Genomic DNA, 12,813 nt, shown 5'->3' with positions numbered 1-12,813 from the left:
CAAGCCCAGATCAAAAATACTGACAAATAGAGCCATCGGTGGCATTTCAGACCTTTCACTAAAACTTAATATTTACTAAAAAAAAAGTTTATTAAGAATACATGTCAACAACAGGCAAATTCTCAGCATCATCATTCCTTAGAACCTTGGACAGTTTGCATGGGTTTTTTCTGTTGTGGGCTTTGGTTTGGTTGTTCTTTAAGACAAAACAAAATTCAGAATCTTCAACTTCTTTTCTCATGTCCAAGACATAACTGTTATTTTGAAAAGTGAAGTTGTATCATTCGAACACCAGTGACAGTTTATTTCCAACTATCAGCAGTTTAGAGAATCGGGAGCAATTTATTTTATTTCTTAAATGAAAAATTCTGCAGTCGGGTCAAGACTCCCCATTTAGGAAAATACAAGACATGCACAGTGGAAGAGGTTGTGTTTCAGCTCTTAGCCTTGCTTTCCTCAACAGCCTCTTATGATGAGGTGAACAAACTTATAAATACAGAAAAGGACTGTGGAAGCTTTAGTTGTAACCATAAATAACAAGAAACAGACGGAGTTCCTGAGAAAAGATGCAGAACAGCAGAGGGAGGATACATGGATAGTCCATTTTTCTTAAACAGTTAGAAACAATCTTGCAGAAGTAGGTTCAGCAAGTCGCTACCTCTAATCCACATGTGGTAACCAGAAATCCAAATCAACTGGCTTACAAAGCCTCCTTGATATACTCAAAATTAAGACTTTACAGTTTATGGACATATTTTATTACTAGCTATTATTTTAGTAACCCAGAATAGGAGTCAACTAATTAAGAACAATGTCTGAAACAGTCTTCATAGTAACTAAATGTTACAATGTTAATTAATACAACTAAAATCTGTTGCCCAGGGCTGTGTCCACTGAAATCACTGGCAAGTCTGGAGACTCTACAACCTGTCTGGGCAACTTATTCCAGTTTTTTACCATCCCACAGTAAACAGAAGTACTTTACGTTCAGGTGGAATTTCATGTTTTATTTTGTGACTATTGCCTTGTCTGTCACTGGGCAAAGAGGAAAGTGCATGGCTCCCTCGTCATTCCCTCTCATCAGGTATTTATTTATAAGATGCCTTCAAGTCCTCTTTTATCCAGGCCAAATATTCTCAGCTCCTCCTCATATGCAAGATACTCCATCTTTTCTAGACTTGCTCAAGTGAGCCTCTTTCTCATAGTGGGGAGCTAAGAACAGGACAAACCACTTGAATATGGCAAATCAATGTAGAAGTATCAGCTCTCATACATTTTAGCATAAAACCAGAATTAACTTACTACAAATTTTGAAGAGCACTTTGCAAAGTTGTGTCTTGAGTTGTTGTTTAAGTTAAAGTCTCTTGTCTGCCATACTTAAATGAAAACTTGTACAATGTAGCACTAGAAAAAGCTCTTACTCTGTCACTGCAGGGCTGAAAGTGAAAGTTCTGGTGAACCAAGAAGGTGTAAAACTAGCAAGTATAAAATTCACTACCTCCTCAAAAGAAAACTGCTGTGATTATCAATTGGTAAAGGCACCAACTAAAATAGGCAGTAACTCTTAACACACAACAGCAGTATTTCAAGTAACTGGAACTTCTGTTACTGTTTTCTACTTCCTATAAAACAATCCTCTAATAAAGCCTGTCTTTCTCCATACAAAATTGTACCATGCAGTATACAAGGCTCTAAGGTCATCAGAAACGGTGATACTAAAAAGAAAACAGATGTTAAGTAGTGCTGATGCAACATAATGGTAAGAATTTGACATGCTTATGCTGTTAAACAGAAGCTTCTGGCCACTGTACAGCTTTTGTCATACTGCACAGGTCATTTATCCCCTTAAAAAGAGTCTCATTACTGTTAATAAAAAGAAAACTACAACAAGGAAATTGGACTCCCTCAACTGTTAATTTAGGAACTCTACTTATTAGCATCAATTTGTAACATGCTGTTATAAGTAATTGTTTACACCCAGGAGTGCTTTAGTTATTGCTTCTTAAAAAAAAAGTTTGCTTACTTTTCTAACAACATTATTCAGAGTAGACAATTTCCATATTCCACTGTGAAAAAAAACCTAATGTTTCCTACCAGTAAATAAATGTAACACTCCATTATTTATTCAGAATGTCTTCACTGCAGCATTTGAAGAATCAGCTTAGAATGCCTTGCCCGAAAGGTAACGTGAGATACAGCAAAGCAAGACAGGAGCTCTATAACAAAAGCACCAGTTGAGAAGCATAAATGAAGAATGTGCTCTGGACATGGATAAGAGAGTAAATTCCCTAGGCCATGTGGAAGACAGTGGAAGAATCTACACATTGTTATGAATAGCCGATAGGAAATTCTAGAAATAGATTTAAAAAAAATACAGAGAGTCAAGAGAAATCAAGAACATGATGCAACACACAAAAAAAGCCAAGAAGCAAGATTCTGCTACTCTTCTCATCTGCAACAATTTAATTATCATGATATGTACTTCGCGCACTGTAACACCTGCTTTTAAGTGAGGTGACACAAAGCTAAAACTAAATTCTGAAAACATTTCCAGAATGTTATTTATACTGTCCCACAATCCAGTCAAGAGGTTGAGCTTGAAGTCAAGGCTTTCTAGCTCTTGGGAACACATAGAAACTGTTTACTGAAATAGAGTGACAGCTACAAATACACTCGAGTTACTCAAATGCAGCCTGCAAGCAGCATATGGTAGAACATAGGCCGAATGAATCTAGGAAGAGCAGCAAAAACTCAGCCAAGACATGAAGCATCTTTCTGAGACATTTGCACTAAAAGCACTCTTTATCAGTAATCATCAGGTTATTAGAAAAGGGCATGGGATGGATACGTTCCTATCCCCTAAGCAGGTCCTTCAAGAAAAGCTTTTAACTGCTCTGTTACTCCAGGTGTTCAAAAGGAGAACAAAATTATGATCACATGTAACAAGCATGAACAGGCAGAAATAAAGTGTCATGGGACAACAGAGAGAGAACTTATCACTGACAGAAAAGATGTAAAACCAAGCCGGTTTTTTTCATTCTAGACTATTACTACACCCATAAGAGCAGAAATTCAGAAAGCAGTATTGCATCACTGTGGTAATAAAACAGTGATGCAAAGCTTCAGCATAAGTAAGTAGAAATTCCCTCCATTCTGCTGCTGAACCCCAGAACTGCACATTGATATCTCCAGAAAGAAACAGACTTTTAAAACATGCTTCTTCAACAGTCACAAAACTTCAAGTTTGTATTGTAAGACAATTTCACTTTTTCTGGGAACACAGAGTCTACACAGGCACATCCACAAGTATACATCTTTCAGTAATTCAACTTCTTGAACCAAAGCTAGTTGTTTCTCAATTTCTTCTTTCTGTAGCTATTCATAAAAGAAAGACAAAGTACAATTACTTGAAAATGCAGGCTTTTGGTAAATTCTCATCTATTCAGCAGGGCTTAGAAGAAACACCATCCAAAGGTCTCCAGGCTCTGGAGCCGTATTTTCTAGATCATTACACTCTGCAGGTGAAAGCCATTGTCTACATAATTTTGGTGGTTACAATCATGAATAAGACCATTTGGTGTTATAAGTACAAAGGCAAGCAAGGAGCCAGAAAGTTAACATCACCATTCTAGAGTAAGGTAGCCACAGACTTGAACTGAGTTTTCTACTGAACTCGTGATGTGCTCTGCCATGACAGCAGCATGGACAAAGCAATACCTACCTATGCTGTAAAATAGTACATTAAATATTTTTTTGGCTGCCAAACCATCAATCCTACAGCTTCATGGAAGAATGAAGGGGTGCTTTTTTTCACTACATGTGTTTTTGTTTTAGGTTTGTTTTTCATTTTGTTTTTCTTAAGTTGTTAACTGAAGATCCATATCCTCCATATTCTCAATATAAATACCATATAAAATTATATTTAACATCTATTTTAAAATACTACAGGTATGTCACCCCTCACAAGGACTTATTCTGATCTAAATGTGTGATAAGATCACAATCACAGAATGCGTAAGGTTTGAAGGGACTTTAAAGTATCAACAGGTTCCAACCTCATGTAGCTAGTTACAACTTTTTAAGTGATGAGTTGTTTTAAATATTTTTACAGATTTTCGTTATACTGACAAAAACAGTTACAGATAAATGAAAAAAAGCTAATAGAAAATGAGTCTAAGATTTTTATTTTAACTCATAGAATTAATTTGCTGGTCCTACCTGGAAGATTTTCACATTAAATAGCCATATAACAGTGGAGGAAGAAAACCCAGAATTACAACATTTCAGATAGCTAACTTCCTTTCCAATGTTAGAAGTCTAAAGCATAAGCTATAAGCCACTACATGGCTAGATACAAGCTTTGCCCAAGCAAATATTGATTTGCTGTAATTAGAACCAATCATTAATACAAACACAACCACATAACGCACTGTGATGTGGCACATCGATTACACAGAACATCACCACATGCACAGCTGCTGCCCCACCCACTGATAGCACAGAAAACCCTTAACAAGGAATTGAGATCATGAAGCTTTATCAGCAGCTTAGTAAGAATGGAGAAACACAAACCCAGCCTCAAATGACAACTAAGACTGCTTACATTTCCCACTTACTGTGACACTGCATTTAAGGCACACCTCAAATTACGGTTTTTCCACAACACATCAGCAATGCACATTCTGCAACACTAGCTTTTCTTAAGTCTTTCTTTGTATCACCACTTCCCCCTTGAAGACATATTAGCACTTCAGCATGTTAGTCTGTGAACTCAGTTCTTCTTCTACTACTTCCACAACTGCTGAAAAGCATGACCAGCTAAGCAATTAAAAACAACCCTCTTAAAATGTAGTAATGCTAAGATACAAAAGTTTACTTCATTTCCCAGAGACAAATACTATTTCCATTCAAGTATTTCAATGCTTGAAAACCCACACTCAGTCTGTTTAAATAAACTGTGAAATATTTCAATTAGTTCAGAAATCTGAATCTAATCATAGCTTGTTATAAAGAACATACCAAGATTTACACAAGAAATTAGAGCAGCAGCCAGAAAATACTGCCTGATGAAAAACTGAGTGCAAGACAGGAAGAAAAAGCAAAGAGACAGAGAAAAGTTAATCTGGTATACTAAAAAAAGGGGGGGATGAGTGTTTTTCTAGTGAAAGTACAATTCTTCACAAGCATGGGTCTGTCTTGTATGTTCACATTTCATAGTTACAGGAACAACTTACTGCAAAAAAACATAAAATGCTGCAGTAGTAAAGTCACAGATAGTGTTGACAGATGCAAGGAAATATACATCTTGCAAACACAGACAGAGCACCAGAAAAGAAAGGTCAAAAAAACCCCAAACTTAGTTATTTGGAGATACCAGGAACTTGCAGGATTCAAAGGGGGAGGAAGAATCTTGTTGAAGAATTTGATCCCTTCTGCAAAACTGATATTTTCTTTTTCCCCTCTCTCCTCAGGTTTGGGCCAGGAGAACACTGTTCGCTAGCACATCATTTTTGTAATTTTAAATCTGTGACTAATTTTGCAGCAGATTTTTTTGCATAAAAGAGATAATGCTGGTCTATCCAAATAATGGTGTAAAATAACACTATAAATATCAATCCTTTTCACTAATAAGTTTACTTCATAGTGGAAAGAAACAGATTGTTTTTCCTGCACTAAAATATTACACTGCAGACAAGAAATTGTGGATCAACCAACTGAATCCTTCATGATGACCAGACCTACCTGCTGCAGAATAGGTCATGAGATAAAAGGATCCTGAATCTGCATTTACTTAGTAGCAAGTAACCTTCTCATACTGTAACCAAACACTGGTCCTCCTTCAAATACTAATATAAATTAAGCCATAGAAGAAGGAAAAATAAAAAATTCTGAAAGTGGGAAACATTCCCTTTCACATTAGGAAGAGTGACAAAAACTCTTTAAGACAGGAAAAAGTTAAAATTATTATATTTTTATATTTCATTAATAAAGTATTGTCCTAAATATAAATAACTTAATGTTCACTGTCATAATTCAAGCTGCTAACTAACTCAAAACAGGTTTTGACTGAGTTTTGAAAAGTATTTGTTTATGAATTTTTTTTTTTAAATCTGTTTCTCCCATTTACCACAGCCATTTTCAGAGTTAGCAAGCAGTGAGCTTTTTCAGCAGGAGGCTGGGAGGCCTCCAGAGATCCCTTCCAACCTGAACTACAATGTTATTACTAGAATCAGCAGTTACACAATCAAAAGCAACTATTGCAAAAAAGCACAATTTGTTTTAATGACACTGCTTTGTATTACTGTAAAGCAGAGAAAGCAAACGTCAAAAATTTAAGAGTCAAAAAATAACAACCAGTTCCACGCAGCTTCTAGTACATTTGCACATGACAACTGCACAGAGGATCTACACGAAGATAAGTGTTTCAACAGGAAAATTTTCTTCCTCCTTACCAGAGAACGTCAATATTTGTACCGTGATTCACTTATTGAACAGATACAGGTTAACATAACAACTTGAGATAGGAAATAAATTACAGTAGAACTGCTGTGATTCAGCAAATAATTGAAATGTTTGTGGTTTCTATGGGTTTTCTGATAACTCAAATAAAAATTGAAGTGCTGCAGATTTAAATTAGTTCATCCTCTGTCCTCTACTTACGTCTCATGCTATGACGCAAAAACTTAAAATGCTCATATATTCATTATTTCAGATACTTATTAATCTTACAGAAAGTGAGGGTTAAGCATTAAATTTTTTTAACTACACTGTTTTAAAATTGTTTAGCTGACTAAACAATTTGATACACAACAGTAACTTTTTCCAAGAGAAGTTAATTAACTTTTTACAGTCAAACTCTGGACTCTTCAACTTCTTACCAATTGTTCTGACCTAAGAAGCACTAAGAACAAATGGAAGGGTCCAACAGAGGAAGCAGGATTTCCTTCCACCTATCAATGTTCTTTGTCTACTTTCCTATGATGCTGCTGTTTCAGATTAGTCAGTTATATTTCCAATGCAAGACATTATTTTCACTTTCATTTCCCTACAAAATAGATGACCCTCTAATGAGAAGACTCCAAGGCAGACCTTCTGTTCACTCCCATCCTCTTAAAACCATCATCTTTCATTTCAGCATCTTACTGTGTGATGCATGCGTAAGATTGCAGCAATGGTAGCAACACAACTAGTTTTGAACCACATGCATTGCTTGGTACACACAACAGTTTTAATTCAGGAGTTAAACATAAAAGGCCTCTGAAGAGCTTCACCAATACAATCTTCTTCCATCGTTTAAATGGAGGAGAAAAAAAAAAGGGGGGGGGGGAAGTTGTAAAGCTTTGGTCTTAAGCTAACTCGGTTGAAACAAAACTTAAACCATTTTTAAACAGAAACCTCTAACCGCAGACAGCAGTCTGTTACTTTAGTATTGCATGGCCAGGCAAATGAGTCCTTGTTCCACACCAATGGTACCAGTGGTTTGTATTTTGTTAATTGCATCTTTCAAAGTGGGTGACAGGAAGAAAGCAGCTTTTTTTTCTTAAACGTCCTAGAACCTTCCCAAAAGGTTAGAGTCATCCCTCCTTCGTAAGAAGTTGTCTCCATTTAACATATAAGCATTGCTGAATTAAAAAAATTAAAATGTTCTGTTGAGAAGTACCTTCACAAGATAACTAAGAACAAAAACACAGACAGTCCTCAAAGGAGCAGGAAAATTGGACTCGATGATCCTCATGCATCCCTTCCAACTAGAGACATTCTATAATTCCATGAACTCTAACACCCCCATTTGGTATTACTTGTGGTACACTATATTCCTTGTACAGCAAGATGTTGAGACTCTGCTTGACTTACGGCTACAGCCCTCCAAGAAATTACATTAAAAACCTCATTAGCTTTATTTTCATACTAACTGGATTGTCATGTGTCAAGCTGTTTTTCCTGTCAATAAACTTCTTCAGCCAGTTTATGTGCCGTTACCTCGATGCACTCGGTTTTTCTATACAAAATGGTCCCAGCAGCTCCCTTCAGAGGAAGTTCACTAAAATAGGACACTTCTACATATTAGTAAATGATGAATATCACAGATCAAGAGCATATAACAAAATGCTCAACTAAACACAGGCAGCAACGGAGCTGCTATTTTGGCGAGGTAAAGTGAGTGAAGGCTTGTGTGGGGCCAGGTTAAGTATATTCTAGAAGCACGAAAGCAGCCAATCCTCAAGCCGATGGCTCGTCATACATATGAATGACTGCTCACCTAGAGAAGACCAGAGACCGAGCGGCGATACTTCTACGATGCAAGCGAGGTCGTTAACGGGACCCGATTCTGAGACACCCTCAGCCTAAAACCAAACCCCGCAGCGAACCCAAGGCACGCACTCGTGTTCAGCTGCTACACGGGAGGGCGCGGGGCCGGTGGCGCCCGGGGGAGCGGCCCCCGCCCCCTCCTCTGCCCCGGGGAGCTGGGGGAGCCCCCCAGCCGCTTCACGAACACGCCCTGCTCAGCACGGATCCGGCAAGAGCGAACCCCACGGGACCCTCCCCTTCCCTTTCCCCTTCCTCTCCCTCGCCGGCATCGCCGCCCTCGGGCCGGCAGCGGGCGCCGGGCGTGCGGCGGGGCGGGGGGCGCCAACCCGGAGCGGGGGGTAGAGCCTGCCCACCCCCCGGGTCCCGGCGGGGAGCCAAGCTCCAGCGGGGGAGACGCGCAAGGAGGAAGAGGCAGGCGAGCGGCAGGGCAGGAAGAGAGAGGGCCGGGGGGGGCCGGCAGCGGGAGCAGGGGATGCTGCCGCGCCGACACGCCCCGCCGCCAGGCTGCCGAGCGAATGGGGCTCAGCACAGGGGGCTGCGCTGGGAGAGCGAGGAGGAAGGGGGAGGGGAAGGAAGCGCGGCAGCAGCTCCCCCGCACAATGGCCGCCCGCCCTCCCCCCTTCCTTCCTTCCTTCCTTCCTCTTTCCTTTCCCTCTCCCCCCGAGCTGGGGCCGCCGCATCCTGCGCCGGGGACCCGAGCACAAGGCCTCGGCGACGGGCCCAGCGCCCCGCGTACCTGCAGCGTCACCTCCTCGGGTCTCCAGTGGGGCCGCAGGCGGCGCAAGAGCTGGAGGGCGCCCTGGCGGCAGCCGGGCCCCTCCTGCTCGCTGACCGTGATGTCCAGCTTCGGCACCTCCGGGGAGCCGGGCGGGACGTGGATGTAGTTGGACATGACGGCGGGCGGGCGGGCGGCGGTGCGGGACGCGGCGCAGGGCGGCAAGGACGGGCGGACCCGGCGAGCGTCTCCTCCGCGGCGGCGGCGCCGGCAACTGAGGGGGAAATTTCCACTTGGGCTGCCGATATAGCGGCTCCACCTCCCCCCGGCTGCGGCGCGGAGCAGCCTGGGAGAGCGGGCGGGGTCTGCGGTGCCCTGCCCTCCGCCTGCCCCGCGGGGCTCCGCGCCCGCCCGTCCGCCCCCGCACCTGCCCGTCCGCCCCCGCACCTGCCCGCCCGCACCTGCCGCCGGGGGGGGGTCACCAGCAAGCGCTCCTCGCGGCTGTGGCGGGGCCGGCGCGGGGGAGCGGCCCGCAGGCGCCCGCGGGTGGGGCGTGAGGGAGCGCGGGCCGGCAGCGGCCGCCCAGCCTCTCGCCGGGCAAGCGGCTGATTCTCATCAGGCTTCGAGTTACCTGCTGCCTTTCGTTTGCGTCTTGAATTCCTGTGCTCGCCTTCGCAACGCTCCCCCCCCCCCACCCGCCTCAACTCCGCTTTCCCCTGCAGGGTGTAGAGCTGCTCACCGCCTCGCTCCGCGTTCCGGTTTCAGGCAGCTGCGGTGTGATGCTGTTCGGGGACCCTCGGGGCGCCGAGGGAGTGTCGCGACACGCGCCCGCCCTGGTTTGAACACCCTTATGAGGATCATCCTTGTTCAGCCAGGAGCAAATGATACTGACTTCTTTAGAAATATCTTGATGCTGCCCCTAATTCTCCTGTTGAGTACCTTGCTCCTGTCACATTCTGTGATCTTGCCACATAGGGAACACTGAAGGCTCAGGAAGATCCTGTTATAAAGCAACTTATAAATTTAGCCTAAGGTGCAGGAATTATCCGAACAGAATAATGGCCGGTCTCTTCCCTGAAGAGTTAATACTCTAAATAAACCCAGGTCAGGAGAAAGGGGCGTAATTTACACTCAAATATTCCTGTGAGGGAAACACGTCGTTCTACAGGTTTAGTTCTCAATATTTTCCTAAGGGTTCCTCTCCAAAAGTGCAATGACCTTTCTACTGTGTCATCCATGACCATCTGCTTGTGAATGTGTCTTGTCTTTTACCAAGAGTTGCTGTTGTCAACAAAGAGTTTTGCCTGGCCTTGCTACGTAAGTGCACCATCACTTCTATTATTTCTGTTGAGCACCCCACCCTATCCCAATATTTGTTTTTCGTTCACTCACCTGTATGCCTTTCCCCTTATACAGGATTAAACTTTTGGAATAGTCTGTCAACAATTTTTCAAGTAGTTTCCTTCTTAAATATTTTTTCTCTCATTCCTTGTGATCATTAATCTTAGCATTCTCTTCTGTCTAATCTTTGGTTCAGACCAAGTGTTTAAAATGTTTAGAGCCAGGAGTCTATTTTGTAGGAGTTCAACAAATCAAATTTCCCCTCTTGCATTTTAAATGAAAATGTAATGTTTATGGGTTGGTGTTATTAGTGTAAATATGTTATTCTCTATTTATAGCCTTTTTCTGTTATGGATTAAAATGCTAAGAATATAGGAATCCAAATAAAATTTCAAACATAACAAAATTTTCAGAAAATTTGTTTGAATCTCCTCCCTAAAAAAAATAAAGTTTCAAGTTTTATAACTTCCTTCCCTGTGATTTTCTATCTGTCTTTTACATACACCAACTCACCACATTCTTAAAATCTTCTTTCACTGTCTCACCTGATTGAACCTACCCATTTCTTCCATTAGACCACACCACTGTTTTAAAAGTAAGGACATTTTGAAAGTTAAACTTTTTTTTTTTTTTAATTTGAAAAAAAACATTTCTTTAAACACACTCACCTTTATACATTGCTCAGTCCTGTGAGTTATACTATTACCATAATAGCACGATATCACTCTTTTTGATCAAGAATGTGATACATGATGCCCTCTGCTTCTGCTCAGGCAGCTTGGTAGATGATAAACTAAGGCTTACTTAAAGACTAAGGGCGAAGTGACATTACTGTTGAAATAAAATACCAAAGGTTGAATGCTCCAGCTTCAATATGTTAATTTCAACAAGAACTGGTCTAAACAGAGATTCAATCTTGCTGATGCTGAACATAATACTCCTACCAGAAGCTTCCAGCAGTTAACTAAGGGAAGTCTTGCTAACTTACCCAAGTTTGACTAAATTTCCAGAAGTTGGCTGTGAGGATTAAATATAAAGAGTGGAAGTTGAAGCGTTCATGGTGCTTGGGAATTAAGGGATCTGAGCTTCTGCCTACTAAATACTTAACAAATAAATGAGAGAGCCAAGAACATGAAGGCACTAGCACCTTCATCTTTCTGGTCATGGTATAAAGACACATCCTTTTTACTTTTCCTCATGGTGCACTGGGAATTTTTAATTCCTGTTTTAAAATAGTTCAATAATAGTTATAGTTAGCTACTCAGCCTGTTTCCTTGCCTTTTTACCTCGTTTCCTGCAAATTTCACTGTGTCTAAATAAAAAAACAGAAAATATTTTCTGAAGGCTGGGACTCTTTCTGAAGATTCCAAGAACAGTGTATTTTTTCTTTTTTGAAAAAATTATTTTCCCTCTTCTTTCCCCACCTCCTGACACCTGTGCCTCACAAACTGTGAAATTCATTAATAAGGACTCCAGTAGGTTCCTCCTCACAGGCTACAAACTGCACATGACAGCTGTAGACTTGTTCTTAGAAAGACCTTATGTTTTTTTTTATTAATATGCTTTCTCTTAATGCCTGATATTTTTGTAGGCAGACCATACTGAAGTAATTTTAAGTCTACATCACAGATGTACACAACATGGGACTGAAGAAAACAGGGCACTTTAGTTCTATCCTAGGCCTGTGGTCTGCCAGGCAGTCTAGGTACTAACTACTTATTACCTGTCTGACCCACTTACCCTCACTTTTCTGCCATTCTCTTTTCCATATTCTGCTAATCAGAAACCAGGTTGTGCCATTTCATTTATTCCTATATTTTTCACCTTGCCTTTAGGTCAGTGCTGGATGCTTTATAAGCTCTTGTTTTGTTGTGTTTTTTTTTTCCCCAAGAGAAAAAAAAAAGGCAGCACAAAGGAAAGAGCAACGTCAGGCTCAGAACCAGTTTTAACTTCCCAGGTGCAGTTCTCCTGGCTGCTTTCCAAATCCAGTAATTCAGCAATTGCTTCAAAAGAACTCAGTGCATAAATGTGACTATAAATGAGAAATGTATCCCTTCTAGCCGTAATTAATTTTAATAACATTTTGCATTGCAGAGAGTCTCAAAATACTTTCTATTGTCCTCATTTCACAAATACAAAAAACAAGTCATCAGAAGGTTAAACCTGCCGTTAGGCAAGTCAGTCAGCAGGCCTAGAAATAACGTTTGACTTCCAGCACAGCCCTTTGATGGCAGGCTTTCTTCAGTGCTTTAAAGAATGTCACCTCTGTTGATTATCCGGCATGCGTTATTTGTGTCAAGATGAATCACATCTCTGCACACACAGTGTTTAAATGCAATTCAACTCTTACATTTATTTATTTATTAAATCAATTTTTAAGGTGCCTGGTGCCCTATCATCCACATCCATTTACCAGCAACAACTCTCAGCATGCAAAGTTGATAGTT

General features: G+C 41.2%; 1 protein-coding gene across 1 annotated transcript in view; it reads right to left on the bottom strand.

The window, feature by feature from the left end:
• Nucleotides 1–9,321, bottom strand: part of ETNK1 (ethanolamine kinase 1) — a 32,291-nt gene extending 22,970 nt beyond the window's left edge. Inside the window, exon 1 of the mRNA XM_051619854.1 lies at nt 9,047–9,321. Within this exon, the coding sequence (XP_051475814.1) occupies nt 9,047–9,202 (156 nt within the window). The 5' untranslated portion in view covers nt 9,203–9,321. The remainder of the gene's footprint in view (nt 1–9,046) is intronic.
• Between the last annotated feature and the right edge of the window lie 3,492 nt (nt 9,322–12,813).

This window comes from Apus apus, chromosome 1 (assembly GCF_020740795.1).
Source record: "Apus apus isolate bApuApu2 chromosome 1, bApuApu2.pri.cur, whole genome shotgun sequence".
Classification (NCBI taxonomy): domain Eukaryota; kingdom Metazoa; phylum Chordata; class Aves; order Apodiformes; family Apodidae; genus Apus; species Apus apus.
Note: the sequence above shows the minus strand (reverse complement) of the source record. Positions and strands in the feature narration are given on the sequence as shown.